This window comes from Polypterus senegalus, chromosome 10 (genome assembly GCF_016835505.1).
Source record: "Polypterus senegalus isolate Bchr_013 chromosome 10, ASM1683550v1, whole genome shotgun sequence".
Classification (NCBI taxonomy): Eukaryota; Metazoa; Chordata; class Cladistia; order Polypteriformes; family Polypteridae; genus Polypterus; species Polypterus senegalus.
This window is the reverse complement of record NC_053163.1, coordinates 18,924,123-18,951,394: the sequence shown is the minus strand read 5'-3', so window position 1 is coordinate 18,951,394 and position 27,272 is coordinate 18,924,123. Positions and strand designations below refer to the sequence as shown.

Here is a 27,272-nt window from a genome sequence, read left to right as displayed (position 1 = left end):
AACAGGGATAGATCTTTTAGTACATTACCATTGTACTTTTTTGCAAATTAGTCTTTTAGTTAACTTTTTAAGTTTTTAAATCTTGGAGTGTACCTGTTAAAAGTACGCTCCTTTGCATCCACATCCACCTCATTTTAGCAACGTGTTCTTTTGTACTCGTGCTACGCTGAGAAGTGTCCAAAGTCAAAGGATTCCCGTTAGATCGGTGGTTCTCAACCTGTGGGGCGCGAAGTAAAAAAAAAAAGGGGGCGCGAAGATGTGAAAAAAGAAAACAAGAATCGAAAATATGAAATATACATCTATTGAAACCAAAACAAATTAACTTAAACTACATTCTGATACTAGAAAAATAAATATAGTGTTAGATAAATGTCGATAAAAGTTAAGTAGATATAATAAAACTTGTAGCGGTGTATCGGCAGCAAAAATTATTGGAATAAATTTTATTAGGGTTTTAAAAAAACGTTAGGGGGGCGCAATTAAAACTGTTATGAAAACTCGGGTCGCAAATACTTAAAGGTTGAGAAACGCTGCGTTAGATGAAGACTCAGCATGGCTGTGTGAAGCACAGTAGGCTTTGAGTTTCCTCCTGCTCCTGCTCCAGCGGGGAGGCTATGACCGATAAATCTTACCTGTACTCAGCTTCTTATCCATCCATCCATATATCCATTCATTTTATAGGGTAATCAAGGGATAACTTATTAGGGGGCACAGTGGTATTGAATCATACATTTATAAAGAACTGCTTTCTTATTGCGTCATTTGCCTAATAATCTAATACTGGATTGTAAGGAGATGATTAATCTGAACAATGTACAGAATAAATAAACAGACTATCCATTTCACTTTTGTTTTTAAAAAGAAAGATACAATACTGTTAGGAAACTAGAGCTTCATTTCCTTAATTACAGTTTGATAACATAACACATTTGATTGCTGATCAGAAAAAAAATATTAAATAACATTGGGTAGTTAAGTTACATTAGAAATTGGCAGCTCAGTCATTAACGTTCTCTAAGAGAGAAACATTTAGATACTAGGTTACACTTCTCAGGTTCACAGTCGATTAGATTATAAACCTCTGCACTTATATATAATGATGTAATTAAACAAAGTGACACGGTTACTAATGAGGTGCAGTTACATTTTTTTTTCATTTAATAACAAAAATACTCTCACTTGAGAGCTTTGAAAAAAAAATACAGCATAAAACGATGCAGCCATTTTCAAATAAATCAACAGAAAAATGCAAATTGGCAGAGTTACTGGTCTTGTATTGAGCTGGTGGAAAAGCTCAGCTCCCAAGAATCAATGTGGTGATTGTAGAGTTTGAGTTCTCCCTTACCACTGCACAATACTAGACAAGCGATACCACTAGACTGCAAATCTGCTGCAGTACTTCACGCCGTGATATTTTTAAAACTTTTATTTATGCGAGTACTTTTCACCATTAAAAGAATAGAAAATCACGATCGTTACCATTTAATTAAAGCAAGTCCCTGCTTATTTTAAGACTTGCGTGATCTAGAACCACCATCCTGTCTCTCTTAATGTTGTGTTTGAAGTGAACCCCCAAGTATATTAGCAACCTTTTCCAATGATTCACTATTTAATGAACAATCAAGTAAGCCTTGGTTTTCGTAGAAAAGACAGTCAACTGTTTCCATCACATTGCTCTGTTGAACCAGCCTTTTGCTTTCATTCACTGTGTGGCCAGGTTTGTGAGTGTGATGCATGACAACCAGAATCACGTTCTTCTTTGCTGTGAAAAAACAAAAATACAGCTGTAAATTGGTCAATACTAGTTTAACATATCTCTATATTATAAAAAAAAATCTTGCAACGAGACATGATCATTGGAAGAGAGACAGAGACACTTTCACGTCCCGTGAGACAGACAAATCGCGTCATATTTACAACCTTTTGGAAACAGGGCCAGTGATAGACATGTACACATACAGAGCAAGTAAGAGATAATGGAAGTAGGCAAATTCGAAAGTCTCAAAAACATGAGAGTAAAGATCGCATTAGCCGAAACAAACAGAAAATATTACTCGGTGAAATAACAGAACAGCAAAACGAGATTGCATAGTGTTTGAGGATGTCTGGGGGACAAGCAGGTGCTGTACAGGCTTTTAAACGATCGCAGCTCTGCACGAAATGTAGATCATGCGGCACAACAGAGGCAGCAAGTCATCAGCTGATCGAGCAAACAGGAGGTTTAAACAACACTGTATTTGTTTCCCATTGTATCACCGTTTAAGAGGGATTATGGAGGGGCAGCCGTTTTTGGGGTTTGTTCACCCGCCTCATCACAACGGCCTGTAGCGTTGCCGCTAGTAATTGTTTAGTACAGTAGATTCTTTTTTAATTCATTTCCTACATGAAGTCAGTTTAATAAAAAAGCCGAGCAGTGTGATCAAGGAAAATGTCAGACTCAGCATGAAAAAAGAAAAACAAGAAAAAATGACCAACTGCAACTTCATAAATCTGTCTACTGTGACAATAAAGCAGACTTAACAGAAAATAGAAACTCAGCCAAAATTATTTTTTTTCATTTTAATGAAGCCAAAGACACTTCAAAATATATAAAGTAGTTATGATAGCAGATGGCACCTTTTAGACTTCTTTTATAATAAATCTCTTTTATCTAAATAAATCTCATAATTTGTTTTTAGTGACCAAAAGAATGAGATTGCAATCATGAGTGGCAGAAGTGAGGGTCCTGCACTGAGTTGATCATCTCCATGACAGGTTGATGAGCTTGGAAATATGAGAGGACCTCATGTTAACATATCTGTTCTTCTGGATCAAGTGTTTACTTGTTAATATTCCTCATAATATTATAAAAGAGCATTAGAAATCTAACAAATGAGAAAAGACCTTTCAATCCATCAAGCTAATATCTCATTCAAATACTTCTTAAAGGTTGTCAAGGTTCCTGCTTGAATAATTAAGATGATTTGTTCAATTGCAAAATGAACTAGACGTCTTTTGACAATTGTGAGCTCCATTAGTTGAGCTGCAATAGCTGAGCTTCATTATTGGAGGGTTAGAAACGTACTACACAGACCTGATCGGGTGAAAAAATACAAGAGCTCTCCAAAGAGGCCGAGATATCGGTCCCTAGGAAAACATTGCCTGATAAAGGACAGGCCACCTACAACGTTCTCTTCAATAGCAAGAGTGAAGTGATTGAGGATAAACAGTAGGCCAACACCGCTCCTCCTGGTCAGGGATATTCCACATAGGATTAGTGGGATCCTCCTGTCCAATAGACAGAGTAGACGGTATGGATGTGGGTGTGTGAAGACTCAGCTTTTAAGGGAAAGCTAGGCCTCTATAAAGCCAGAGGGTAGCTCGATTTGGAAATACCACGACTTTTTTAGAAGCAGCTCTGACTCCAGAAATAATTGAAGGATTTCAAAGTCCATGAGTAAAATCTCCAAGCACAAGATGATGAGGAAGATCATTAGGAGAAGATGAAGAAGGTTGAAAGGAAACAATGGAAGCTAGATGTTAAGAGAGGGTTAGGGTGAGGGTGCTAGAAAGAGAGAGACAGAGGGACAGTAAGACGAAGAGAGTAATGTTGAGATATCAGGTGTAATCACATGAATAACAAGAATATTTTTCTTCATGTTTTGCATGCTTTGCTTATCATTATCTTTATTGCTTTTTTTAAAGATATATTCACCATATTTTACTTGTTGGAGACATTTTAAATGCAATCGTAATGTTTGTCATTATTGTGAATTCAACAGCTTGGAAGCCATAGGTGAGTTTACAGATAATCAAAATAACGTAACCTAATTTTATTTTTAATAAATTAAAAGAAAAATGGAGTCCCTAGAGAAAATGTGCACAACTGGGATCGAATTGCGACCTGTGGCCTGAATAAAGTCCACACACTCTTCTCATGTCCAAATTGATTTATCTCTAGGAACTCTAATATCATCATAAACATATGGTTTAGGTTCATTAACAATCTGGAAATGGACTGTCATCCCATCCAAGGTTAATTTATGGCTTGGAGTCAATATGGCTGGGATAGGACGCCATGACCCTTAAGTGGGCTTAAGAATGGATAGATCACTAAATGAAGTTATAATCTCACTTGTTAGTCCACATTGCTGTTTCTTTATTGCACATAAACAAAGAGTAAAAATGCTTCTAAAGGAATAAAAAATGAAAAATGTTTAAGAAGACTCCTTACTGGAAATAACATTTTAAAAATATATAAGTTTAAGAGGCACTATATAAAGCTCCAAATCGCTTACTTTGTATTCTTGTATACTTACATAAAATGGACTGAAGTGCCCCATTAATGTCTGTTAATATTCGTGAAACTACTGGACAGAAGACCAGCACTAGCGTGTCAGTGTTGTTGGTAAATTTGCTTGTGTTCAGTTGAGTTTGATTTCTCCTCAGTTTCTCAGTAAGTTTTCCTAAGAAAGCTTCACCAGCACCAAGGGTTCTCTCTGTTCCATCAACTTCAATGTTAACTATAAAAGTGACATAAATAATATATTTTTACTTAAATAAAAAGAGAACAATAGTTACATGCAAATATACAAGTGAATTGTTTAACATTTTCTACGGTATAAGACATGGTGTGAGGAGGTGTGAGGGGGCAGGGGGCACAGAAGGCCAAAGGCAAAATTCACACAAGTAGAAAACTTTGCTCTGGAGCCACAACCGATATTTATAACATAATTACTTAAAATTTTTAATAACATTTACATTAAATTTACTACTATAGGCTTTAAACTTCATCCATCCATTATCCAACCCGTTATATCCTAACTACAGGGTCACGGGGGTCTGCTGGAGCCAATCCCAGCCAACGCAGGGCACAAGGCAGGAAACAAACCCCGGGCAGGGCGCCAGCCCACCGCAGGGCGTGGCTTTAAACTTTATAAAAGTAACTTAATTAGCATTACACCTAACTGTTTTTTGATTGGCTGATGTGAAAAAAAAAATATATATCATAAAAAACACTGAACTATAAATAAACAAAATGAACTTCCTGGTCAGAGTAGTTACAAAAACAAAAAGGTAAAAGGAACAGGAGTGAGGTGATGGGGATGAAGATGCATCAGATGTGGTGGACAAGAGTTAAAACTTCAACATGAGTGTGCTTCTGGATATTTTGCTGTAGTTAATTTTCTGAAATTTCCCTGGCCATTTTGATAGAAATTTAAATTAAATTTAAGGGTTTTCTGCCACAAGTATTTTGATAATAACATTTTCTGTTTTTTTGCTTCAGGGTTTAGTTTTGTTGTGAAATATTTCAGAATGTTTCCTGCACCATTTCTGAGCTCTTATTGTTGGATTGTGTACCCAGAGGTTGATAATCATGGGGTGTCAGATTAAAAGTTCACCTCAAGTTTATATCGATGTCTGAATTCACAGATTTAAAAAACAACTACTTGCTATTTCCTTTGTTTGTCCATCTCCTGGCTAAACAGCTTTGTTTTTGACATTTTCATTGTCATTTTTGTGCCTTTTTTTGGTTTTGGTTGTTGTTTTTCTGATCTCCTAGTATTGACCCATTTTTGTATTTTGTCCAGTTTTTTTTTCTGCTGCTTTCATCATAAGATACTTTGAGGTTTCCTACAAAGCACAACACCAAAGTGCTGTTGTCGGCATAAACCCCATTCCACCTCCAGGGCAGTCAGTAGGAGCTCTGGCACATCGTTGTTCATAAAAATTAATCACCAATTATATGGATACTTGACTGTGTTCTCTAGGTAAAAATGATGCGTTCATCCATGTGCTCAAAAAGTTAATTTGTGGTTTGTAAATGAGCCACAAGTGAGAAAGATTCAGGAATATTTTTTGTGTTTTTTGATATTTTATAAATCACTCATAGGACATTTTATGAAATAATTGTAAGTTCAGTTTTAAGATCATCCTACACAATTTTTTAAAAATGATGTCCTGCAGCTATTTTAATTTATTACTGCAATTCAACGATACAAGATTAATTGAGACCACCAGAGGGAGTTTTTATGAGATAGTCTGAGTACCCTTTGAATGAGCTTTAAAGGGACCTCAATGCAAAAGATTAGATGATCTTGGAGTGGGTAAGGTAGACAACTTTGAGAATAACTACACATTATAGTTAGGCACTTAAAACTGGGTAGAAAATCTGGTTTGTCTTCTACTATCATCGTTGTTTCTCTTTGTTTCTACACCTCTCCTGTGCTTATGGCTGTGTGAAAATGTACTGTACTATCAGCACTGGCTTTCTTCATATTATTCCTGGTACAGAGCACTACAAAAGCTCCCTTTTTATAAAATTGTAGGTGTATGTCTTATTCTGTCATTTGTACCAAGTCTGTCACCACTATTTCCAGCCATTGTAAGGATATTCCACTTTAACAAATGCAGTATTTGGATGTTTTAATACTTACCAACAGATGTTTTCAATGGTGTACTTCCACCTAGGTGAAGAAAGTATACAAAAGGTTATTGAAAATTGACAAAGTTCTTTTTCAGATGGATCAGAAAATGGTTGTAGTGTGTGTGCAATCTAATGGCACTTTTCCACTGCATAGTACGGCACGACACGGTTCAGTTCAGCTCACTTTTGGGGGGTTTTCCACTGGGAACAGTACCTGGTACCTGGTCCTTTTTTTAGTACCACCTCAGCCGAGGTTCCAAGCGCGCTGAACCGTTACCAAAACGTGACGTGTAAACTCTCCTGGTCACTGATTGGCCAGAGAAAATCGTCATTACTGCGTCACTGGATATTCTTTTCTTTTAGGTACACACACGCGGAAGTTTGTGTCCCGTCTCTCCATCGCTGGACGCAGTTTTTTGCATAAGTGGATGAATGTTTCTTCAGACATTCGAAAGTTCTCCAGCCACTGAGTGTTTGTAAAACCGGGAACAATCACATCCCACCACTCTGAAGCACGGTTAAATGTCCAAACAGATGGTCTGTCGCGGCGACTTTTTTGCAAAATGTGGAAGATCTGTAATATACAGAATCAGCATTTTAATGTTACACTGGCAGTTAAGTTCATTTTATGCTTTGCAACAGTGATAAAAGTTAGCTAGTGATGTGCTTTTTTTAGATGCTTACCCTTGCGCGTCATCGAGCTAAAGTGTTGTCGTTGTCTGCGTGTTGTTGTAAAAGTTCCACGGTGTCACGGCAGTAGAGGCGGCGCAACTATAACGACACATGAATAATCCCGCCCACTCTAAAGCGGTACTAAACTGCAGTCGAAACGCAAACCGAGCCGAACTGAGCCGAACCAAGGTGAGCTGTACTGAACCGTGCTGTGCCGTACTATGCAGTGGAAAAGTTCCTTTATTGATATGAGAGGAACCACTAAATACCAAAGTTTCATTAAAGGACAACAGAAGTTTTGAGCTAACATACTGTAGTTCTTTCAGGTAAGGAAGAAAAATACACATCTATGAATTGTCTACCTTAGGTACACCAAGCAGTATGTTCTAAGGCCATTCTCTTAGATGCATTTCTATCTCAAAATAATAGATTCTCATAATAACTGAAGCCTTGTCCACAAGTGTCATCAGTAACTGTTCAGAAGGTGCCAGCTGGCAGATTGTTGGACTGAATTTGAGTGGGCACCAGATATAAATGTCATTTGTAATTTGGAAGATGCCTTCAACCCATTAGAGCAGAGCTATGTCTTATAAGAAAAAACAAAAACGGAGAACTAGTGGGCAGTCCAACACGTCTTTAATGATTAACATACTGTAAGTGAGGATATTTTATTTCACTTTATTGTATAAAACAAATGGGCATCAGAAAGGCATGACTTTCAAGTAAGATCATTGAGTTCAATGCCATATTCTGCAATCAAAACATTCTTGGTTTTTATCAATATTGTTACAACCCTTCTGTTCTGAATCAACTAAATGGCGAATCTTGCACTGACCTGATGAGGAGGGCGACCATACACCACTTGAACTTTTCGGATTAGGATCTGGCATGGCTGTGATGTTCTTAATCTCTGAGTTTTGATCCGGCAAGGAATTTTTTTGGGCAGGCTTAGCAGGTTCTGAATGGAAATAATAAGAGAAACATAAATTAGCAATGAGATCTGCACCTTTGTGTCTCACTATAGTTTTGATCCTTTGTGAGTAAGTAAGTTTTTCTGGGACCTGGTAAGTGTGAAACAACAAAAAGGAAGTATTGTGCGTTGTCTATATAAATTTGGTGTTAAGGATTAGCACCATTCTGTTAAAAACTTACAAGATTTTCAGAAACATGTATTGGCTTTAAATAAAACTTATTGTAGAGTGCTTATGGAGGCCAAAGTGTACATATATAAACCCTTTACCGCACACGGTGAGAGAATTCCTACAGTATGGAAAGCAAATAAATGCCATCCCATTTTGTTAAAAGGGTGATTGGGATGATTCCAATAACTACAGCTTTATGAAAACTTTACCGGAAGCAATTACTAAGGAAAAGATTAAGCATCAAATTTCAAGAAGAGCTGTGTTAGTGAATAGTTAACATGAATTAGATGGGAAGATCTCATTCAAAGGGTCTAGATGGGTTCAAAGCTCTCTTAACTTTAGGAAGAAAATAATTATTTATCACCAAATGAGTTTTATTAGAATCTGATGATGTTAAAATCAGGATCAGTGCTGGGGTTGCTGCTCTTGGAGAAACAAATATAAATGATCTTCCTAGGACTATAAATAAGAAGCTGGTTATGTTTACGGATGATGCAAAAAGGAGGTGGCACAGCAGATAATCTACAATCGGCTGAATCACTACGGGCGCCTGGACAGAATACAAACTTATGACACATCACTTTTAACATATTGTACAGTTTTGGTCTCCAAATTACACTCACTGAGCAAATCTATGGGAGGCGTGTGTGTTGGACCATGCTGGGTACTGTCTTGGCTTCCCCATTTAAAATCAATAAAACTCTGTTTTTTATTTGAGAATCTTAGCTCCACAGGGATAAGTTGCATACAATCAGAAGCAAGTTCAAATTTATACAAAGACGGCCATAGTGAACAGTCTCACCATTCAGTGGTTCGCTTCTGCTCGTCACTTTTGTAGATTGTTCAAGAAGCCCTGGATAAATCAAGAAAAGCGATAAAGTTAAATCTATTAGAATGACTCTGTTAACATTTATCTTATACTCAGCCTGCAATATTCTGTGCTATTTGGATGTAGAAAGTGCTGATGATTGAATGAATAAAACTTTATGAATGAGTGAACTGTCATACCTCTAATAACAGGTTATGAGATATGATGATAGACTGTCAACTTTTTTGTTTAAACATATGTCGGTGACGTGAATGAAGTGTTTCAAATCATAAAAGGAATTAGCACAGTGGCCCTTACTGCTAGTTTAAAATAAGAGTTTTACATCCAGATCATGGGAGAACATGTTCTGGATGTTAATTTAGCCTTAATAGAAGCTGGTTAAGGCTAAATTTCACAGATGCGTTGCAGATTATTTTGTTCACAAGAGTACCAAGTATGGAATAGGTTACAAGTTATTGTGGTTGAATGTGGTATGAATGTTCAAATCTTGATTTGACAATATTGTAATGAGGAATAGCAATTGATATTCTTATATTCTTAAAGAACGTGCTGTAAAAATGGATTATAAACAGACTGTATATCACAGAGATAACTATATAAATAATTAAATATCAAAATATTTTTGCTTTACAAGGAATAACCAAACAAATGAAGTTAGCATAAAAACAAATGGCAGTCAGGCAGTAAATGTAATAAAGCCACAATGATTCAGTGTTGCCCACTGCAGCCCCAGAGTGTTTCAATACACAGGTTTTTCCAGTGGCTATGGTGGATTTTCTCTCACATCCTAAAGACGTAAAGGCTAAGTGAACTGGCGCAGCTAAACTGGCCCAGTATGAGTGCGGGTGTATGCATGAATGGGCCCTGCAATGAACTGACATGTGGTCCGGGGTTGGTTCCCACCTCAGCTCTGCTCTATGTGACCCTGAACTGGTGGATTATCGTGCAGTCAATATGTCTGCATTTATCTAAACAATGCAAAACTATAACCATTGTAATTTAAACTTAAACAAAAAAAATCTCTTTTTTCAGTTACTGAACAAATGATTCCTTGCTGATTTTTTTTGTTGTTGCTGTTTCTCTCAATTACTAAACCTCCACTTAATTTGTTGCTTAATTTTTAAAGATACAGAATAATAAAATATGTCTTAGCTAGCAACCACGATCATCCTGCCTGTCTCTTATAATTCACTTTGCTTTATCACCCCCTATTAATTTTATCCGCACTTTGTATGATCTTATTTCAGATAATTTTGGCCTGATTTTGATTATGCACACTTGTGTTTATTAAATATGAGAAATATTCTCCCTAAAATGTACTTATTCCACCACAGAGGAAAGTAGATGTAGGCCAGTCAGAACAAAAGCAACTCTAATCTCATAAGGGATAACAGTCCATCACAAGAGCCCACCTAAGTTCTAAACATGCAAGTTTTACTCCTGAGATGAAGAAGACGTTCAATCAGTAGCACAGTTTTTGAACAAGATGTTTTCTTTGTACAATTTGAATATTGTCTGTAATTCCATTTGTCTTTGATGAAATCTCATGCTATTACTTTGGTTGATGGCTCCAAACTGTCCTGGTGTGAGTGAATGCAGTGGAATAGACTGACAGCCCTGTCTGGGTCAGGTTCTCTCAATGTTCCCACCACTGTGATATTTTAGCTGAAATAAACAGGCTAAGACATTGGGTGGGTGGATGGAGTAAGTTGGTTTTACTCTCCCTTTATCGCTCTTTAAGTGAATAAATAAGATGAATACATTTAAATCACCAGAGAGACTCTGACCTCTATGTGGTCCTCAGTTGAACTAAGCATGTCTGAAAACGTTTTTTGCCTTTAATTCACCTTTAGGTTTTGGAATCCCCCAGCCACTGTATTCTTCCATATATTTTATCACATCAGACAGGCTCTTCCTCAAAGGCTCAGGCAGCAAGTCTCCGACAACTGTAGCGCTGCTTGTATTTTCATCTTCATTAGGGAGAGCCAAAGATGAGAGTTTCTACATGAGATTCAAAAGAAGAGGAACTCCAGTAACTATTTATGACTTTAAAAAGTCCTTTTTTGGAACAGTCATGATCTAACCACCATATAAATTTGACCACGTTCCTGGCAACATTTTACTACAAACCATAAGAGAACACAGAAAATGAAACTTCAATGAATGTGAACTTGAGGTGTAACTAACTGAAGTGGAGAACCACAAAAACTAGAATTGGAGCTACTAAAGCAGATGAGTGTGGCAAGAAAAAAAACATCACAAAAATAAATAAATAATTCTGATAAGTAGTTGTCATTGTTGCATTACATACAAGTCTTTGCATTTGACGTACAACATCTAAATGTTTGTGAATGGCCATGGCGCTGATGTCCTGAAGGACAGGGTCTGGGACATTCATGCACTCATCATGGCTTACCTCAGATGGCAGATGCCGTCCATCTTTGTGTGTACAGAGGTGTGACGGGCTATTTATGGAGTGGGTTTTTTATAGATCGTGATGATTTTTTGGCTCATGGTGATGAGATTTAGACTTTCTGAGCCATCCTTTTGGAATTGTGTGCTGAAGTGGAGCTGACATTACAGAGGCCAATACACAGAAATCCTGTGATCCTTCTTCAATTACAGGTTTCAACAACTGTATGGTATTTGTTGACGGGCCTTTTGTAGCATGAACTGGCTGAATGTTCAGGAATCTCACAGTCACCCTTGAGTCATATCATGTCATCTGCATGAGATGGTGTACTATGTGGAATTAAATAACTTCTGGGGTACTCCCTTTTTTATTCTGCTTCTTCTTACTCTTCATGATGTGTTATAAAATGCTTATAGTTACTAAGAAGAGTGAGGTGAGGGTTTGTCCCCCTTGGAGTTCTACGCACACTTACATATGTGTATTGATACAAAGAGTGTGTGGGGAGGTGTTCAACGGGGAGTGGAGCCGAGTATGAGAGGAATTTGGAGGGGGTATCCCCTTGATGATTAGATCAAGCTTAATTACATACAAAAGGTTAAAATGGGACATGGTGTTACTCACTGTTAGGCATCCACTATCTGCCACAAAAGCAGAGAAATAGCAGCATTGGTGCATACCGTCCCCTGGGTATATTTTCATGCTCTTCAGATACATACAATTTCCTTATGGTTGGGGCGAGCAGGTCAAGATCAAAAGGTGATTTCCAGTGAAATTTGTGCATTTGACTATAAACATGTTGTGATAAAGACACCATTGCAGATTGATTGGATTTTGCAAACAGAAAAAAATGTAACTAAAATACAACTAGTATGTGATGCTTAAATGTATCTGAGTAATGTTGTTGCAAGGTGGCCGGACTGAATCTATGATTCCTTTAATTTATCAAACAGTCATGTGTGAAGCAGACTTCAGAGTCATGTGGTGTGTGATAGTTGGCTTCTTGCTAACACTGCCATTGCTATTTATGTCATACAACAGACAGACAAAATAGATAGGCTGCATAGAAAAAGAAATTGACTTTACGTGTATACATAAGATGTTATTATCAATGTTGAAGATGAGAACATATCAGATAATGGTCATATAATTAGCTTAAGAACACCAGAATGTGACTGACGAATCATGAAAATATGTAAAGAAACGAGATTTTCTTAGCACTTCATTGCCCTTCCATCTGAATTTGCTAAAATTCCTGCATAGGATTTGTAGTTGGTGGAAATTTGACATAACCCTAAGCCAGTTCGTTTTTATAAATCTCAACCTTGATGAAGTAGGCTGGCGCAGGCACCCTCAGCCCCAAAGAAGGCACTCAGAGTCTCAGGATAGGCAGCAGAATCAAGATTAATTGTATGGTGAACATACAGACTCACTTCTGATGGGATGGGATGAGCGAGCAGCCATGGGCCATTATTCATCCTCATCTGACTCCTCTAAAATTCCCCTGATCTAGTTCTGCCCCTAATTAATTCCACCATTATTTCTCAGCTGAGGGGTTGTCAAACCCCACTCAGTCCATCATGTCTGTCTGACAAGGCCTACCCATACTCCCTACTAGCTCAGCGCTTGCTACCATTATTTACAGCCAAAGTGTTCACATTCCCTCTCTACATGAGGGGCCCATACTATTCCAGCTCTCCTGCATATCTAACCTTTGGCTAATGAACTATTGTTGGTTTCTAACTCATACAGAGTAATAAAACATTTGTAGGCATAAGTCTTTTTAATCCTAACTCTTACATCTTAATGCTTGGTAAAATATAGTATTTACTATTCTCATGTGCTTATAATACTTTTTTAATACGTAGAGATTACCGATTTCAAAAATACTTTGTTTAACACTAAGTATTAACACCGTGAATGCGGCTGAGAGAATAAAACTGTATAAAAAAAAAAAAACAAAGCTGACCTTTACAAGAATCATAAATTACACCAGCTGTTACAGACTGGAATCAAATGTATATTTTTATTCTAAAATAGTAAGAATACAGCAGCTCACTTCTCAAAGCAGACTCGTCTGGGATCAAACCCATGAAGTTTTGATTACCAGTCAACAGTTGATACCGTTGCCCCACCAAAGCTGTTGTAGCAAATGTGTGTCAATGTCGTACCCTAACACGGGTTGTTTTTCTGCAGTTATATTTTTGAATAAAAGCGCACTTGTTCTGTTATATTTGTACCTTTTGTGAAAGTGTTTCTTTGATATTTGGAATTCAGTCTTCACACATTATACACTTCATGTCTACATTTTGTTAATTATTACCAAAACATGAAAAACATTTCTGTTTTAACGATGTGTTTACATAGATCGTTGTAGATACGGAACACACATGAAATGCAAGTGTTCCAAATAACGATATAGTATTTATAAAGGGTGTCATTTTGCTTGCCTTCTTACTCTATACAACTCAAAGCAACTGACACGCAGGTAAACAGACTTCAGCTGAGAAAACTGTGTGGGGTGGGGGATGTGATAGCAGGCTGCTTGCTGTTTGCTGCTTATCCATACATTTACAGGACAAAAGACGCTGACGGAGAGGTGCGAAGCGTTTTAAGGTGGCACATATCTATGAGTTTTTTGTAGGCTCTGGTAATTCTAGTGTTAAGAAATAACTTATGCACATTTATGAGTGTTGTGATGTGAAATTTTGCATACAAGTTGATAAATATTTTGTATGTCTTTATTTGTAACTTAGGCAAAGCTAATGTAATATTAGTGTTACATTAGTGAGAAGCATTCATGTTTATAACCCCCCTTCCAAAGGACTAAGTCAGGAAAGTGAATTTTACGATAGGGTTGGGGGGATGTGCCTCAAACAAGTTTGATAAATGTTTCTCTGAAGTCTCTCAACCCCCATAGGAAAGCCAGGCTGCCTAAATGCCAAGCTTTACCTTAACACATGGTTTTGGAGGTCAGGTGTGAAAATGTTCTATCCCCCCATTGGTCTGAAGTATGACTGTTTGGAACTGGCTTGTATCAGAAGCCTTTAAGTACTATGATGTCCTATTGGCTCTAGGGGTTGGACAGAAAACCTATAAATTTGCTCACTCCCTCACTCTCTCTCTCTATTAGCAAAGTGATGCATGAACTGAAATGGACAACACAATGAAGAGCACAGCTCAGCAGCCATATTGAGACAGGCATGTGGCCTGTTCTGAAGAAAGCTGACCACAAATGATGCCTTAATTTAAGGCATTTTAAGTAACTAACAAGTCTGTGTGCCCCCTGAAACTACACATCACTCTTTATCAAGTTGTATGGTTGCCAATATTCAAATGTACTTTGCATTTTGTTATTATTTGTGAATATTATCAATAAAACATTGTTTAAATTGTAATTTAACTCCTGCTTGTCTTTTACTACACCTAATTGCCTGAGGTTATAAATGTAGAAGGGAAGGTGGGGAGAAGTTATATATTATAATACCTTATAAACAGAGGTAAGTCTGTGAGATCTGAGGCATTCTAACAAAGGCTACGTATTAATAATACAATAGGGGAAGTAGAGTAAAATTTTACTCTATCAAGCCAAAACAATGAGAATAAGAAAATTGTATCCATGAGATCCCAATAGATTAGCATTGAAACATAGTAAGGGGCAGGCCAAGGTCAAAACTAGCAAATAAGACACGAAGGCAAATTAAGAATCAAAGTCAGGAAACAAAAAGAGTTCAGACTGAAACAGAATCTGTCACTTGGCCTCCTTCAGAAAAAAAAAAAAAACTATGTTAACGTTTTTAGTTGCATTTTATTCAACCACTAGGTGGCTCTGCCACAATATTTATTGGTCATTTGACACATCTCTGTGCATCATGTAAACAAAATACTTCCAAAACTGATATAGAGAATAAAATTGGCCAATATAAATAAAAACAATTTTAAAGTTCTAAAAATATATGTATCATTTACTCTTTTTCCTCTCCTATTACCTGAAGGAAGTGGATGTGGTCAACAACTTGTGACAGTTCTGCCAGCTCAGTGCCTTTCCTCTTCAGCTCCTCGATCTCCTTCTCTAGTTGCTTCATGAGCTCACCACCTTTCTTCACTTGATTCTTCTCATGATCTCTGATCAGATTAGTTACCTCTGAAGACAGAAATCTGAAAGCATCCTCATATTCCTTTACTCCATTTGCTGCGTCTCTCTGATAAAAAGAAGGTTACAATTCTACTAAATCTCTTGTGCTTTTAGGTTTCATTTCAGTAATCTGGACTGCCAATACCACCAAATAATGATAATAAATCACTAAGATCGTCATACAAACAGGAAATATCAATGGTATGTTTTTAACTTACAGATGTAAATGTACAGTATAATACTCAGCTAGGCTGCAAATATATGGCTTTAACCAAATCTCATTAGGTTTCAATGCAGAGGGAATAGAATCATCTTAGAAAAAGGTTTCACCTGCAATTTCTCCACAGCAGCTCGTGTATCCACCATCTGTTTCTCTTTCTTGCAGATTCCTTGTTTAATCTTGCTTATTGTCACCTTAACCTCTTTCTGTGAGGAGAAACAGAAGGGAATGAAATTTTTAACCATTTTGTACTATTTTTTTTTTTTTTACAAATAACCAAATTTTGGATTCACACCAGATGTGACTTTACTGCCTCAATACCACCCTAGGGAGCCATCAATGAGCTGATAGTCCTTGTAAGGCTAGAGGTTGGAGGACATTCAAAAGGACCTGGAAAACTCAGAAAAACATTGTATTGAATACAGGCTGTCAATACAGCTGAGGCCAAAAGTTTTGAGAATGACATACATATTAATTTTCATAAAGCTTGCGGCCTCCATTTTTTAGATGGCAATTTGCATCTACTCCAGAATATTAAGAAGAGTGATCAGATGAATTGCAATTAACTGCAAAGTCCATCTTTGCCATGAAAATGAACTTATTCACACACACAAAAAAAAACAAAAAACATTTCTACTGCTGTTGTGAAGAAGGCTTCAGGGAGCCCAAGTAAGTCCAGCAAGCACCAGGACCGTCTCCTAAGGTTGATTCAGCTGTGGGATCAGGGCACCACCAGTGCAGAGCTTCCTCAGGAATGGCAGCAGGCAGGTGTGAGTGAGGTGAAGACTTTTGGAGGATGGCCTGCTGTCAAGAAGGGCAGCCAAGAAAAACATCAGGGACAGACGGGTATTCTGCAAAAGGTACAGGGATTAGACTGCTGAGGACTGCTGGGGTCAAGTCATTTTCTCTAATGAATCCCCTTTCCATTTGTTTGGGGTATATGGAAAAAAGAACAAGTGAGCACTACCATTAATCCTGCGTCATGCCAACAGTAAAGCATCCTGAGTCCATTCATGTCACGTGGGGCTGCTTCTCAGCCAGGGCAGTGCAGGGCTCACTCACAATATTGCCTAAGAACATAGCTATGAATAAAGAATGGGACCAAAACAACCTCTGAGAGCAACTTCTCCCTACCATCCAAGAACAGTTTGGTGACCCACAATGCCTTTTCCAGCATGATAGAGCACCAGGCGATAAGGCAAAAGTGAGAACTGAGTGGCTCTGGGAACAAAACATCGAAATGTTGGGTCCATGGCCAGGAAACTCCCCAGACCTTAATCCCATTGAGAACTTGTGGTCAATCCTCAAGGCAGGTGGACAAACAAAAACCCACAAATTCTGACAAACTCCAAGCATTGACTAAGCAAGAATGGTGTTGTGATGTGAGATTTTGCATATAACTTGATAAATATTTTGTATGTCTTTATTTGTAATTTAGGGAAAGCAATGTAATTTAGTGTTTACCCCCCCTCCCCATAGGAATGGGTCTCTTTGAATTTTATGACAGAGTTGGGGGAGGATGAGTATTTCTCTGCTAAAGTCTTACAACCCTCGCAAAAAAGCCTGGTTACATTAACATATGGTTTGGGGGCAGATGTTAAGATGTTCTATTTCCCCCATTGGTCTGAAGTATGGCTGTTTGGAATTGGCTTGGATCACAAGCTTTTAAGTACCATGATGTCCTATTGGCTCTATGGGGTTGGACAGAGAATCTATAAATCTGCTTGCTCAACCACATTCTCTCTCTCTTACTGATCTGATGAAGGAGACCATCACACCATGAACTGAAGGTAATACAATGAAGAGCACAGCTCGGCTTCAGCCATATTGAACAGACATGTGGTTGAAAGCTGAGCACCAATGATGCCTTAACTTGAGACATTTTAACTACAAGTCTGTGTGACGCCTAAAACTACACATCACCATTTTATCAGGTTGTATGGTTGCCAATATTCAAATCTACTTTGTATATTGTTATTATTTATGAATATTATCAACAATACATTATTTATCCATCCATCCATCCATTTCCAAACCCGCTGAATCCGAATACAGGGTCACGGGGGTCTGCTGGAGCCAATCCCAGCCAACACAGGGCACAAGGCACAACCAATCCCGGATAGGGTGCCAACCCACTGCAGGACACACACAAACACACCCAGCACACACTAGGGCCAATTTGCAATCGCCAACCCACCTAACCTGCATGTCTTTGGACTGTGGAAGGAAACTGGAGCGCCCGGAGGAAACCCACGCAGACACGGGGGGAACATGCAAGCTCTACGCAGGGAGGACCTGGGAAGTGAACCCGGGTCTCCTAACTGCAAGGCAGCAGCGCTACCACTGCGCCACCATGCCGCCCTGCCTTCCATCACTCAATGCTAAAACCTTGGACCAAGGACTAATGTTTTATAGAGGTGGAACAAATTCACACAATTGGTTACTCTTTGACCATTTGCCTCTACTATCCAAGTCAGGATTGGCATCAGGCTTAAGAAACCTGAAGTGATTTTGTGTGGTTTTGGGTCATCAAGTTGTGAGTCCTGCTTCTTTCTTTTGCTTTATCTTGACACACACATTGACACACCTTCACAATAAAGGGTCTTATCCTATGGTAAACCATTTACTTCCAAAGTCATTTAACTAGAATTAATAGTTCCACTTTTAAGTGAAACTTTCCCACACATCATTTACAGTTTACAGTCATTCTACTCCTGAAAGGGACAATCAGGAAAATGCCAAGTGGTTTAGATGTCACACTATATCAGAGTACCTGGAGATAAACCTCCACCTTGACACAGAACACAAGTAAACCATGAACACCTCAAAAGTCTTCAGTATTTGACTGGGAAACAGAGCCTTGGTGAGCTTTCTCATCATCACTCATCTTGGTCCTTATTTTGTCACTAAAAAGAATGAGAAGGGAATAAGGCAGGGAAACAGACAGGCATTGATCCAATTCTGTGTAGACAGCACAAAGCACACCAGGTTTCCTGTTTTCCATTTTTCCACTCGTGAGTGTGTTTATTTTATGATTAACTAGGGGTCTCTGCCCCCTGCTCGCTTCACTCCCCAACACCCGGGTTTGGTTAACCGGATATGCAATTTTAAGAGATTCTTATTTTAGTGAATGAGTTACTAGTACATTGTTTATAAGTTTGCCGTGATGTGCAAAAGTCACCATCTCACGAGTCTTGCTTCCTAAGGTTGAAATGTCTACTCTCGTGTGACGTCAAAGTGTCTCTCCGAGATGATCACGTCTCGACCCAAGATTTTTTTATATAATAGATAGCAATATCGTGTTCAAACACGTGTTCTCAATCTTGTCTCACAGTTCAGTTTTGATATCTGTAGCTCCCAGAGGTAAATTGAGAACCCACTTACTGTACAAGAATCTATCACTTTTCTATCCACTTATCTGCTTCAGGGTAACAGAAAACCTTCCCCATCCTAGCAGCATGGAGTGTGAGGTGCATATTCACCCTGGAAAGGTTAACCTTGGGGTACACTCTAACACATTGACTTGTGGTGGCCAATTTAGAGCCAATGGTCTTTCTAATAAACACATCTTTGGGATGTGGAAAGAAATCCCATGCAAACTTAAGGAGACCATGTCAAATCTACACAGGCAGTGCCTTGGGAAGGATTTAAACTGAGGCCTTAGACCTGTGAGACATAATTTAACCATTACACTACCATACTGCCCATTAGAAGAAGGGAAACAAAGTTCTGAGATATTAAAAAAATCATTGACTTCTTTATTACAGTTTTTCTCAATTGCTTTGATGAAATTCACACGTTAGAAATACTCTTAATGCGGTTGTGGAGTCAGCACTGTGTTTCTCATTGTGTTTGTACAAATTGGCATTGTGTCTACACATATTTCACTACGAAAGACATTTTGTTGTTGTTGTGTTCACACATTCCTCATCTGACTCAGACAACTTATGACAACAGTCAAAATTGCAGACCTCTCACTCACCTTGATACTGTCCTGCACTGCATTAATGTTTTCAATCAAATCATTTTAATCTTTCATGTATGAAAGTACAAGGCCTGTCATACGCTGTCAGTGGTTGTAGTAAAATTGCCCTTCATATGAGAGCAAGTGTAATTCCAAACCTTCAGAAACAGGTTCAGTTGAAACAGAAACAAACACGTGTTCTCAATCTTGTCTCACAGGGGCATGTTGGCACTGTAGTAATTACGCACAAACATGTATGGCTGATCAGGTTCCACCCAGTGCATGATGTTGAAAATGGAAGAGGAAGCAGGTTTCATGCAAGTGTGCTGCTACTGCTGAACATGGGGGCAATTCACAATGTGGCCGCCATTGGGCCTTGCAATACAGACCAACTCTTTCACCTTTGGATGGGCTCTATGATGCCCTCATTCCAGAGAATGCGAGGGCCTATGTGCCAAGTCATGTGGTGATTAGGGACAATAAACGGTTTCAACACTTCCACCATGTGAGGGAATTGGTTTGAAACCCACCAACATATGATAATGGTTTGTCTGCCACCTTATTCACCATTCCTCAACCTAACTGAGAAATTCGTCTCTACTTGGAGATGGACAGTGTATGATCGCCAGCCCCATAATCAGGTGTTGTTAATGCAGGCAATGGATACTGGCTGGTAGGACATCACACCTGAGGCTTGTCGGGCCTGGGCAAAAAGAAGGGGAGACATCAGGGGTGATGCAGACACAATGGCGTAGCCTAACAGAGATGAGAGACTGGATGCCACTTGAGGGATTTGTACTGGTACAGTATATGCAGGTATACATGTATATGTAGTATGAATTTACGGTACTATAATTGGTGTTATGATTGTATATTCTTCTTTTCTAATTTCCAAAACATAGTTCCATGTTTATCATATTGCTTTTCTCAGTTACAGCAATTATATTGTGTAAATTTACAAATAAATCATTCGCAAGTCATTTTTGAGTCCAAACACTTTTTCTTTCTACATTTTTTGTATTACTCTCTATTTTAGTAAGGTTTCGATTAAAATATCAAAACATTTGGTGTCTAAGTCTTAAAGCACTGGTGAAAGGGTTTTATTCATGGGTGACAATGTTGATGTGACTTTGCATGATTCAGCACATGTGAACGAGGGTTTAATTGTCTTTGTGGCTTTTGCACAGGTGAGTTAGTGTCACGAGAAAAGCCCTGAACTGTTCTGAGAACTGCATTAAGACATGAGAAAATGATGTCTCTAATGTATGAATTGTATCAAAGCGATCGAGAAAAACAATGATATAATCTATGAAAAATTTTGTCAAATATTTATACTTTTGTAATTATAAACTTCATTTTCTACATTGGAATGTATGATGGCTTTTAATAGTGAAGACAAGCACACTAAAATGAAATTCAATAAATAAGATTAACTATCATACCCAAAATGTGTGGTGTGAAATTACATAATATTATGATTGTATAAACACCACTAGGGCGGCACGGTGGCGCAGTGGTAGACCTACTGCCTCGCAGTTAAGGGACCTGGGTTCGCTTCCCGGGTCATCCCTTGAATGGAGTTTGCATGTTCTCCCCATGTCTGCGTGGGTTTCCTCCGGGTGTTCCGGTTTCATCCCACAGTCCAAAGACATGCAGGTTAGGTGAATTGGCGATCCTAAATTGCCCCTAGTGTGTGTGTGTGTGTGCCCTGCAGTGGGCTGACACCCTGCCCAGGGTTTGTTTCCTGCCTTGCACCCTGTGTTGGCTGGGATTGGCTCCAGCAGACCCTGTGACCCTGTAGTTAGGATATAACGGGTTGGATAATGGATGGATGGATAAACACCACTAGCATAAAGGTTAGGAATAGGGCTCAAACCCAGGATGCCAAATCTCCAGGAGGCAATTCCTAATGGTCAGGCAAAGTGGACAGTTGAGGCCATTTTGGATAACCTGGAGATCCAAAGAGCTGGGTCTTTCAAGAATAACATTGTTAGATGTGTTAGATGTGCTATTTTTACTAAATAAAATGGAGTTATGTATTTTTATTACATCATTGTTTATTAGAGCAGTGGAGAGTTGTAATTTATTGCATGCTGATTTACATGCAAGTGAGTATTTAACAATATTCTATATAAGTGACACACTACTACTACTACTATTACTGCTACTAAACATAACTGTTGTGCTCTTCTCCACTTATTTCATTCCTTGTCATAAATTTCCAAAGCTTTTTTTTAGAGATGATAATCATTAGTTTGCACATCACAGTAAGCTTGTGAGCAGTAAACACAATAAGCAGAACTGCAAAATAAATGAATGAATGAAAGAATAAGTAAATCAATGAAAAGACAAAACACATCGATTAAATGAAGAAGTGAATGGAAAAATCAATAAATGAGTAACTCTCGTAAAATAGACTAATCAAAGAAAATACTGGATTCCCTTACTTTTTCCACAGTACGACTGTTTGATGAATGTGTTCAATAAAAACATGAAAGATTACACTTGTTTGTGTGTTATTAATGTAAGCATGTTGTGTTTTCTATACTTGTGACTCTGGTGAAGATCAGAACACATTTTATAACCAATTAACACAGAAAGCCGGGTTATTCCAAATGGTTCATATACATTTTACTGAAAATATATGGGAGAATGAGTGAATAAATAAGTGACTGAGTGCTTAATCGAGCAAATCATTAAATAAAGTAAATCATTAAAGTTTTCTGGTGCAATGAATCCCCAGATTGCTGCAATTACAATAAACTTAAAGCCTCCATGCTTACCTTCTTCTCAGAGCTTTCCAGGTCAGGCCTGACCAGTTCATGGCCTTTGTGCTCAGTTAACACACACTCAGAGCAGACACACCTCTGATCTTTCCGGCAAAAGAATTCCAGCAGTCGGAGGTGCTGAGGGCAGACCCTCTGATGGATGTTTCCTATTGGCTGCTCCAGTTTGTGTCTCCTCAGTGCTGCAGACTCTCTGTGGGGCTGAATGTGAGTCTCACAGTAAGAGGCCAGGCACGTCAGGCAGGTCTTCAGAGCTTTCACATTTCCCCCTGTGCAGACGTCGCAGGGCACGTCCTCAGATCCTGTGTAACTCATCAAAGTCATATAACTCAGCTGTTCTTTTTTCACTTTATCTATGATATCTGCCAGCAAGGTGTTTATGTTAACAGCAGGCCCTGAAGAGTATCTTTCTTTGCACAGAGGGCAGCAGTACCCACTATACCAACCATGACCTTTTTTAAGACACCTCGAGCAGAAATTGTGCCCACAGGTAAGGGAGACAGGATTCTGCATAATCTCCTTACAGACAGAGCAGAGAAAACAATCCTTTAGCACTGAAATATTCACTTCTGCCATCTTGCTTCAGTGGCAGCAGAAACTCCCAGAGAGAAGAGAATTGAAAATGAAACAAACCTCAGTCACTTCCTGAACTTCGTAAGGCCGGGATATGAGCTGCTGACATCACTGGCATAAGGAGGGGCAGGCAGAAAGGAAAGGAGGAGGAGGTTTGCTTTTATTTTTTTTAAATATTAGAGAAGTGTTCGGGTAAAGCAGAAAACATAACACCACAAGTGATCAGAAAATGAATAGTAAAATGATAGATAAAGCAGAATTTTATATTTTAAAGGAAAATGATTAAAGTAAAAGAAACATTTTAAGGAGGGTGTTGGGGTTAGTTTTGTTGCCTCACAGCTCCAGGCTGCTGGGTTCAAGTCCAGTTTGTGTGAAGTTTGAACATTCTACCCATGTCCATATCTCATATTCTAAAGATGTGTGTTATGTTTATTCAGAGATTCTTAATTGGTCCTTCAAAAGTAATTGGTTGTTCCATGGACTGGTGCTTCATCACTGAATCTGGATCAGTGTATTCAGAAAATGTATAAGCATATAAGAATTTAAATGGAAGTAGAAATTAGCCCAATAACCCCACTATTCACAGAAACCTGTTTTCTGAAATGGCAGGTAAACCATTATCTTAGTTTGAGAAACTGGGTTATTGGCCTCTGAGAAATCTGGCTGACGGAGGTAAATTTCTCCATGAATAATCCAAACTATGTGGCCATGTAAACCCTTAACTGGGTTTCCGTTAAGGATATAGTAGTCTCTGCACATCTGTCAGCCTGCACATGTATTTGTTTTGTTCACGCTTTCAGCAGCCACAGGCACAAGCGATCACAAAACAGATTACCAGAGGCAATAATGTTTGAGCGCTCACATTATTTCACCTTATGGCTATAATAATCTGTATCAGTATTTCAGAAATTGCTAAATTTATGTTGAGGAGCTGAACACACAGTGCTAAACTTATCCACACAATCTCGAGAGCAGTAGGGTAACACAGCAAAAGTAGCGAGTATTAAACAGTCTGAGTAACACAATACTTAACTTATTAAAGTAACAGTACCTACATTATTATTATTCCAATACAACTGGGTAAAGTAAGAAGCACATGTATCAGTACGCAACTCTTTTGCAAGGCTCAGTTGCACAGCCAAAGAGATGTAGAGTAATTGCATAAGTTAAAAACAAAAAAGGCACTTATCTAGGAATAAATATAGGAAGAAAGTAATCATGTATGTATCACTCTGTAAGCATGGATTGAACCCTGCTGACATTCACTTAAATGCTCATACAGAGCTTCCTCTACATGAACGTGTCAATGAAAGATGCATCATGAATAATGAACACCAAGCAACAGTAAGTGAAATCATAAAACCTGTGTAGTTTCTGATTAACACTGATGTAGCGGACATTGTTACCGACCCGCATACACATATGGATGTACTAAAATGCTAAGAGGTGAAATTCCAACACTGAGTTTGCTGACTTACACTCAATCAGATTAAAATAATTTATTTGAAAATCTGAGTAGCAATGAGATTCAAATGACAAAGGAACCAGAACACTGAAAAAAATGGCATGTCAGATTAAAATTTAAAAATTATATACATCAGTTTCACATAATAAAATTGGTTTTATCAAAAATAATTTAATTATGCTTAATGCACTAAATTAATATATCATGAAGCAACATAATATTTTTATACAAAATTAATGCAACTTTTTCATTCTCTGTTAAATGAGCATGACTCATGTCAATAAAGCATAATATTTTAACAATTGCTTTATAAACTTTTTAAAAAATGCACCTCACCGAGTTACTTAGCTATAATCTTTTAAGGTCGTCAATTATATTTGTTCCAGTATCATTTTATAGTTCATATTAAAAGTTATTTATAAGAAATAAACAGGTTTGCATATATCAAAACTAGTTTTAGTTGGTAAGAACAATACAAACCAACAAAAATGCAAACAATTTGCATTCAAAAGCTGAAATGTCCAACAGTTGTACAAGAACACTGCTTCATTGGCTGTGCCAGAATGCCATGGCCAATATATAGCTAAATATGAACACAAAATGCACCTTGGATAGAGTGTTATATTATAAAATACATTTATTTATACTTATGTAACTGTATATATTATAGAATAAATGTGGAATATTAGTAAAATATAAAGTGCAAAAATTGCTTCTTGGCACCTTCTTTCACAAAATAATATTTTTCCATTATTTTCAAATAAGAAAATTCGGCAACTGCATTGTATTGTATTTGGGTGTATTATTTATTTGTATCAATAATATTTATCTAGTTGAGCAATGTTATGATAGTACTAATGAACAGCAATGCTGAAAGTTGTCGACCCATAACGAACGTCAGAACTTTTTTTTTTCCAGGTACATGAATATACCCGTACTAAGCAAGTAAATTGAGACGACTTAATAGGACATTTACTGACTTGTGAAGGTAGTTACTGAGCATAGTTTAAAAAACATTAAAAGAGAATACAAGGAAAAACACAAAACGGAGTAACGTTATTCTGTGTGATTAAGTGTTTTAAATGAATATCTGAATATTCCTCGTGTGTGTGTGTTTTTTTTTTAAACTTTGATTTCACTAACCTTTTGCTCTTAACCAGTGACAATAACTCAAACCCACAACCTGTCGCTTCTTTGGAAGTCACATGACTTTACTGCCAAGTTATCCAACTTCCGCTGACGATGCATCCGCTTGGTGCGTATTAATTTCCAGTGAGGACTAAACATGACTATTTTGACTTCTACCTAAATGACTGAAATTAGTATATTGTTACTCCCAAAAGATTCCATAAAGTAAACACGATCAAGTTATGTTCAGAAGTGGAACATAAACAGTACATGTAATATAAAGTAAATACATTTTTGTAAAGGTAACAACCTTTCATTTCCCTTTTATCAGTGAAGTTCTCCACTTAACTTGTTCCCACTTACACCTGTGGGTATCTATTATAAACTATTCTGGTTTGATTAATTTAATTTTTATGTTTTTGCTGCTATATGCATCTAAATTTCCCCTTGGGATTAATAAATCTAGTAAAATATTTACAAAGAAATAGAAGAGAAAAAAGACTAGGCCTGGGAATTAATAATCCTCTTAAGTCTACAAATGATTTGAACAATATCCTTAGAAAAAAAAAAAAAAAGTGATATAAAAATTATCTGACATGACAGAATGAAAACACTAAAATAAAAAATCGTCCATTTCAATGAGGTTTGTTATTGGCAAAGTTTGGATTGTAATTAAGCAACTGAGTTGAAGCAAAAACCTGCAGCCACAAATTGACCCTCCAGGACCGACGTGTATCACCCCCGATTATAGGATAAAGCAAACTGAAGGATGAAACAAATGAATACTTATTTTGACCTGACAAGAAACTTCTTGATCAAAGATTAAATTGTGGAAGTAACCAGCGAGGAAGACAGGAATAATTCAATCAATCAGTCTTTATTCAGTCACAGAGGAGTACATGAATTCCACTTTGCAAGGCAGAAGAGCAAAGTTCTGCTTTTTCGGTCGCTTTTTATAAAACCCTTACTTATAAAAAAATATAATATCATTTACCTATGCATTTCATTTTATATTACGCAGAAACAGGCAACCGTTTCTGTTTTGTGTACATTACAGATGGGGCCCTGAAGAAGGAAAAGTCATCTTTCCTGTGTCTAACGGATGCATTCTAAATAAAGAAGATGTATTAGTCAGCTTACTGAAACCTGTATTATGACAGACGCCTGTGTGAATAACCTGCCGTTATAACAAAACAGCCTTTAATCCTTAGTAGCTTGCTAGCAGTTAAATTTTCTTTCACAATACAAAAAAAAAAAATCTTAAAACTGCATCTCACCTGCTTCTTCGATCTCTCTTCCTCAGGCGTCACCAAGTCATGGTTTCTGTGCTCAAGTTACTGCACACAGTAAACAGGCTCGGGTCTGATCAGTTTTACAGGAAATTTCCAGCAGCTCGTGATGCTTTAAGCAGAGTTTCTGTTCGAGGTTTCCAGTCGGCTCTCCCAGTTTGTGTTTCTTTCAAGCTTCAGACTCTTTGTGGTGCTGGAGGTGCGCCTCACAGTAGCTGGCCTTGCAGGTGAGGCAGGTCTTCACAGCTCTTCG

The 27,272-nt window shown here is 37.8% G+C and overlaps 1 protein-coding gene across 1 annotated transcript; it reads right to left on the bottom strand.

Annotated features, from left to right (window-relative positions):
• Positions 1-836: 836 nt before the first annotated feature.
• Positions 837-23,189, bottom strand: LOC120536885 (E3 ubiquitin-protein ligase TRIM47-like). The gene is made up of 9 exons (XM_039765425.1): positions 22,562-23,189; positions 15,925-16,020; positions 15,449-15,661; positions 10,897-11,050; positions 9,023-9,073; positions 7,914-8,036; positions 6,417-6,446; positions 4,299-4,502; positions 837-1,762 (listed from the first exon to the last, which is right to left on the bottom strand). The coding sequence occupies exons 1-9, from the start codon at positions 23,138-23,140 to the stop codon at positions 1,548-1,550; spliced, it is 1,665 nt and encodes a 554-aa protein (XP_039621359.1). The 5' UTR covers positions 23,141-23,189; the 3' UTR covers positions 837-1,547.
• Between the last annotated feature and the right edge of the window lie 4,083 nt (positions 23,190-27,272).

Bases quoted from the DNA above. Each gene is read 5' to 3' on its own strand.
- LOC120536885 (XM_039765425.1), bottom strand. From the start codon at position 23,140: ATGGCAGAAGTGAATATTTCAGTGCTAAAGGATTGTTTTCTCTGCTCT. The intron at 16,021-22,561 runs GTAAGCATGGAG...TTCTCCTCACAG, and splicing joins TGGAAAGCTCTGAGAAGAAG to AAAGAGGTTAAGGTGACAAT. The intron at 8,037-9,022 runs GTGAGACTGTTC...ATTTCCATTCAG, and splicing joins CAGAAGCGAACCACTGAATG to AACCTGCTAAGCCTGCCCAA.